The sequence below is a fragment of the Plasmodium gaboni genome, chromosome 9 (assembly GCF_001602025.1).
Source record: "Plasmodium gaboni strain SY75 chromosome 9, whole genome shotgun sequence".
NCBI classification, from domain to species: Eukaryota; Apicomplexa; class Aconoidasida; order Haemosporida; family Plasmodiidae; genus Plasmodium; species Plasmodium gaboni.
This window is the reverse complement of record NC_031489.1, coordinates 436,777-443,560: the sequence shown is the minus strand read 5'-3', so window position 1 is coordinate 443,560 and position 6,784 is coordinate 436,777. Positions and strand designations below refer to the sequence as shown.

General features: G+C 19.6%; 3 protein-coding genes across 3 annotated transcripts; 1 reads left to right on the top strand and 2 right to left on the bottom strand.

The window, feature by feature from the left end:
* Positions 1-303: 303 nt before the first annotated feature.
* Positions 304-1,155, top strand: PGSY75_0911800 (hypothetical protein; the record flags this gene model as incomplete). The annotated part of the gene is made up of 1 exon (XM_018785535.1): positions 304-1,155. One exon carries the CDS (start codon positions 304-306, stop codon positions 1,153-1,155), a length of 852 nt encoding a protein of 283 aa, XP_018641876.1.
* A 261-nt stretch (positions 1,156-1,416) lies between these two features.
* Positions 1,417-4,365, bottom strand: PGSY75_0911700 (putative GTP-binding protein; the record flags this gene model as incomplete). The annotated part of the gene is made up of 1 exon (XM_018785534.1): positions 1,417-4,365. The coding sequence occupies one exon, from the start codon at positions 4,363-4,365 to the stop codon at positions 1,417-1,419; it is 2,949 nt and encodes a 982-aa protein (XP_018641875.1).
* A 942-nt stretch (positions 4,366-5,307) lies between these two features.
* On the bottom strand, positions 5,308-6,747 carry PGSY75_0911600 (hypothetical protein; the record flags this gene model as incomplete). The annotated part of the gene is made up of 1 exon (XM_018785533.1): positions 5,308-6,747. The coding sequence occupies one exon, from the start codon at positions 6,745-6,747 to the stop codon at positions 5,308-5,310; it is 1,440 nt and encodes a 479-aa protein (XP_018641874.1).
* Positions 6,748-6,784: the final 37 nt, after the last annotated feature.

Genomic DNA, 6,784 nt, shown 5'->3' with positions numbered 1-6,784 from the left:
ATAATGTAACATTTTTAAAAAAAAAAAAAAAAATTTAAAAAAAAAAAAAAAAAAAAAAAAAAAAAAAAAAAAAAAAAAAAAAAAAAAAAAAAAAAAAAAATACTACAAATATGTAAATATATATATGTGTATATTAAACAAAATGAAAGAGAAATGCAAAAAATAAGAAAGTAAATAAATGTATATACATATAATATATATATATATATATATATATCATATATATATGTACCTTTAAATATATTATATATACAAACATTTTAGATATTTGTGAGTATTGTCTTCATTTCTCATTTTTCAGGGATGGAAAAAATAAAAACATTAGTACCTCTAATAGTAGGAACATACGGATTAAGTTTGAGTAGTTATAAGATTTATGAAGACAAGAAAAAAAGAACATGGGACAAAATAAATGGGAAGGTGGATAAAGTTACATTACGATGTGATAAGAATTTTTTTCAAAGATCTTACTATCTAAATGTTAGTTATAATTTTTTTTTAGATAACAAGAAATACATACATAATAAAGAATATAAATTAGAAACACATCTGTTCCCAAGTAATAAAAAAAAAAATGAAAAGAATAAAGAAGGTAAAGATAATAATAACAAAATAAATGAAAATAATATAAAGAAGGAAGATATCAAACCAAATATATATACACAAAATATATTTGATCAAGTATGTAATGAGAAAAATATTACTATTATATATAATCCTAATAATAAAAATCAAACAGATCCTTTAATATATATAAATGAAAATTCTATTTTATCAAATTATAATTTTATTGGTAGAATGAAAAATAAATTATTATGTGTAAAAACATGTGTTATTAATAAAACAAAAAATTTTCTTAAAATAGACACATTAAAAAATAATTCTCAAAAACAAAAATATACAAATCATAAGAATGAACAGAAAAATAAATCAACAAATCAAGAAAATATTATTAATGAAAATAATTTATCTCTTTTTGAAGATATAAATAAAAATTCGGATCCTTCTCAAAATTTTAAGAGACATTTAATTAATTCCTATGATATTAATAATTTATTTCCTATGTATATGCTTTCATGTAGTTTGTTTTTGTTTTCCTCCTTTTTTTTTAAAAGAAGAATTCACACCGTGAAAAATAAAATATCTCAACAATAAATGAAATTATAGAAGAAAAAAAAAAAAATAATAATAAATAAATATTAAACATATATATACTGAATATATATATATATATATATATATATATACAAATGATATAAAAATCATATAGTACATATATATGTCCTTAAAAAAGATACCAAAAAAAAAAAATAAAAATAAAAATAAACAAATAAACAAATAAACAAATAAATAAATAAATAAATAAATAAATAAATATACTCATTATATATATTTATCTATTTGTATGGTCACTATTTATTCACCCTTTATGTCAAAGAGCTTGGTAAAAATATTAGGAGGTAATTTAACCTTGCCAATTTCAAACATCTTCTTCTTTCCTTCATTTTGTTTTTCAATCAATTTTCTTCTTCTGGTAATATCTCCACCATAACATTTGGCTGTTACATTTTTTTTGAGAGGTTTAATTTTTTCAGATACAAAAATTTTTGATTCGAGTGCTGCCTGTATGACAATAAGGAATTGATGGGGATTAATTAAACTTTTTAATTTCGAAACAAGTTTTCTTGATTTTTCCTCATAATTTAGTTTATGTGCTAGAAATGATAAAGAATCTATTTTTTTTTTATTAATATATATATGAATTTTATATAATTCACTAGGTTTATAAATAATCATATTTTCATAACTCATAGATCCATATCCTTTAGTAGATGATTTGATTTGATCTAGAAAATTAATAAGTATTTCTGACAAAGGCATTTCAAATAGAAAAATTATTTGATCATTCATAATTTCTTTTTTAATAAATATACCTCTTCTTTTAAAACATTCATTCATTATATATTTCTGATAAATTTCTGGTGTTATAATATTAGTTTTAACATATGGTTCATATATAGAATGTACTACATTTTTTGTTGGAATATCATTAACATTACTTGTCATAAAAAAGAAACAATCATCACTTGATTTGCTATCCATATCTTCAATATGTATATTTTGTATATCAAAATTTCTTTCAAGTAATTTTTCTCTTAATCTTTTATCCATATATTTCTCTTTTACTTTTATTAAATAATTAACAGATGGTGCTGTTACTATTGTATCAATATTATATTCTCTTTTTATTCTTTCTTGAATAATATTTAAATGTAATAATCCATTAAATCCACATTTAAAACCTTTACCTAAGGTTTCACATATATATTTTTTAAAAGAAAAAGAACTATCATTTAATTTTAATTTATTTAATGACATTTCTAATTCATTCGATTTCTTATCATTCACACAATAAATGTTACAGTAAACAGATGGGTAAGATGCTTCTATTTTGTTAGCAGCTATACTTTTTATATTAATATCATTTCGTTTCAAAATGGGAGGAATATTATGATTTCCTTGGATACTAGAAGAAAAATTTTCATTATTAATATTATCTTTTATAAAATTATCATTGTTATGAATATTAACTGTTTCTTCATTTTTATATTCATGTTTATATATAATTTGATCTTTATTTGGTTCATTTGATTGTTCTTTTATTATTATATTTATGTTGAATTTATTATCATCTTTTTTTATCTCTTCTTTATATTTATCTTTTTCTATCTCTTCTTTATAGTTGTCCTCTTCATTTTTATGATAGGTCAAATATTCTTTACCCTTATCACCCAAATCTTGCATGACATTTTGGTTTTTTGCCTGGTTTATCTTTTTAAAATTAATGACAAACTCATTTTCATTATTTTTCTTAATAATATCTTTATTTACAATCGTTTCACTTATTTGTATATCATCACAGTTTCTTATATTTGAACATACATATGCTATATCTCCTTGAGATATAACATCAGTAGGCTTCATCTCAGGAACGAGATATCCAACTTCTTGTATGATATAACTCTTTCTACTGTTAATAAAAAAAATTTCTGTTTTTTTTTTTAATTCTCCATTAAGAACTTTAATAATTAATACGACCCCTTTATATTGATCAAAAAAAGAATCGAAGACAACACCTCTAAAAAAGGTATTGATATTATTTGTTGGAGGAGGAATATCACTAATAATTCTTTGAAATAAGGTTTTTACATTTTTACCATATTTTGCAGAAATTTTTAAAATTTCTTCTTCTTTAAAACTAAATTTATTAATCAAATCATCTTTTATTTTATCATATAAGCATGTACTTAAATCTATTTTATTAATAACTGGTATTATTTTAATATCATGTTTTTTTAATTCAAGAAATATATTTAATGTTTGTGATTGAATACCTTTACCTCCATCAATTAAAAGGATTGCACCTTCACACACATTCAAAGATCTTTTTACTTCATGATAAAAATCGAAATGCCCAGGAGTATCTATCAAATTAAATATATAATTATTATAATGCATTCTTACAGCTTTTAATTTTATTGTTATACCTTTTTCTCTTTCTAAACACATCATATCTAAAAATTGTTCTTGCATCCTTTTTTTTTTAATTGTATTTGTAAGTTCTAAAAATCTATCAGCTAATGTAGATTTTCCACTATCTATATGTGCCAAGATGCAGAAATTGCGAATATTTTTTTGGTTACATTTTTTATCCTTCAAATCAAAGTTGACATTATCATTTAAATTATCGTTCATCTGATTATCTGTTTGATTAATGCTTTCTTTTTTTATATCACTGGAACATTCATTTAAAGTATTATCATTTGATAAATCATCTATCATATACTTATTATAAACATTTTGTGTATATTCATTGTTAATATTATAATATTCCTTATCACTACTTTGTTCCTCATGTCTCAAATCATTATCAAAGAGGATATTATCGTTATCATTTATTTTTGCCTTGATAATATTATTAGACTTTTTACACATATAATAACATTTTTTTTTTTTTTTATCATTATTTGTATTATAATATAAAAAAGAGTTTACGTTTGAAATATAATTTAAATATAAAGAAGTATTCATAAAATTATAATCATCCTTCTTATTGTTATCAATCCTTCCATAATATTTTCTCCTTTTTGTGGTATTATATTTTTTGTTTTCCCTTATGTTGAAATAATTTTTTTTTTTTTTGGCTAGCCATTTTTTTTTTTTTTTTTTCGCATTCGAGAAATTATTAAAGCATAGTCTTTTTTTTAAGTCCCCTATATTTTCGCATATACATTTAATATTATATAAGATGAGAAATATTATAAGAAGCCATAATCTTCTTTTATTAACTGAAGTACAATTCATTAAAATGATGGAAGCTGCTCATTGGTTTGTACTTTTTTTTTTATTTAGTTTTTTATCCATTAAAGCTGATTACATAAAAAGGAAGAAAAAAAAAATGAACTTATTCTTATAATATATTGGTCATTTACAAAAAAAAATTATAAAAAAATAAAAATAATTTGCTTCTATATGTATGCTTTTATATATTATTTATTTATTATTTATTCTTATAATATATCATATATAAATATATATATATATATATATATATATATATATATATATATATATCAATGGAATTATCATATAAATAATAATAATAATAATTATTATTATTATTATTAGATCTTTTAATATGTATCGTTATTAAAACATAATAATCATTCTTTTTTTTTTTTTTCTTTTTTTTTTTTCCTTTATTTAAAAATAAAGAAATATTATACAGTCCCTTCTAATATATTTATTCATATATATATTCAATTGTTTCTTCTTAATATTTATTTTATTTACCGAAATGTATATTTCATAGAATGAACTTTCATGATTTTTTAAAAACAAAAGTTACAGAAAAAAAAATATCAAATAAGTGTAAAATGTAAAATGTAAAATGTAAAATCTTATATATATATATATATATATATATATATATATCATATAAGCACATTTTCAAAAAAAAAAACCGAAAAAAAAAAATATAACAAATACCAAAGGGTGATAAAAAATATGAAAACAATAAAATTGTAATGCAAAATAAAAAATTATTCCCAAGGCATAAAAAATATATATTTATATATATATTATATGTTTTGAAAAAAGTGTAAATATTATAAAAAAATAATACATTTACTTTGTATATTTCATTTTTGATTTATTTTTTCCTTTATACGCTCAAAAAATATAATAGATCATAACATATAAATATATTTAATATATTTATATTTATTTATCTATCTATGTTTATATTTAATTAAGAGCCGCTTGTAAATTTACAGATAAGTTGTGATGAAACGTTTGATAATTTGTTATGTCATCAATTTTTTGATTTAATATAATTGAATAAATATTTTCCCATACTTTTTTATGTTTTTTCTTTTTCATTACTAATGATTGTAAATTATTCATATCACTTTTTGTATATTTATTTTTATTTAACCAATATTGTTTCATAGATTTTGATATTTTGCTTCTGGTTTCTTGAGAAGGAGAATTGAATTTGTTGCTTTTACTTTTTTTTAAGAAATATTTCCTTTGACCTTCTAACGTTTTTAATTTATATTCCTTATCATATTTCCATTTATTTTTCACAGTGTCTGATATTTTTTTGTTATGATCCATACTACGTTTTCTAAATGATTTAATCATTTTTTTTCGAAATTCATTATTTTTCCATTTCTTCTTCATAATTAATCGAAGTTTTTCTTTCATTCTTCTTTTGGATTCTTCAGAAAAAAATCTTTTTTTTCTTGTTTTCTCAACAATATTTTCTTTATTGTTTATATTGTTTATATTGTTTATATTGTTTATGTTGTTTATGCTGTTTATGTTGTTTATGTTTTCTTTTGTTTTTTTATTTTTTTCATCCGAGTTATCTTCATCAAATGTTATATTTTGTAAACCCATTTGTTGCATCTGGACGTTGCTCATATCATCATATGTGTTACTAATATATATCCCTTCCATATTATCATGTTGATTAATATTATTGTATCCATCAATAATATCATTATCATATTTGTTTGTAGAACAATTTATTGTGTTCATTTTATTTATAGTATTATTAGATATAGAACCTATAGAAAAGCTTCTACTTTTATTATTTAATTCATCAGAATTGTATGACTTATTAAATATAGAATTATTAAAATACATCTGTATAATTTTTTTCTTGTATAATATATTATCATATTTTATATTTTGAAAATTTAATTTAAATGTGTTATCATTTATATTTCCTTCATAGTTATTTTTTTTTTTATTATTATATCTAGATATATAAGGAGAATGATATAAAAAATGGTACTTATTTATCTTGCTTTTTTTAATGAATTTTTGAAGAACCTTATTCCCTCTATTTAATATACAAAAGGAACCATATTTATTTGTCTTTATAATTTTTTCATAATCATTATTGTCACATAATATTTTATGAATATGTTCATACAATGGTTTGTTTAATCTGTTATTATATTCTTTATTTTTATTGTTACTGGTATGAATATGTTTGTTAAATCCTAATCTTTTATTGTTCCATACATTTTGTGTCTTATTTATATTATAGTAATTTACATCGGACATAATTTTTTTAAACTTCTTTTGATATATTAAATTACTTACACTGGATTTTATATTAAATATTAAAAGTAGCAGAATATATAAAATGGATATATTTATAATAACATACATGTGAAAAGGACGTATAATAATAAAAAAATAAAATAAA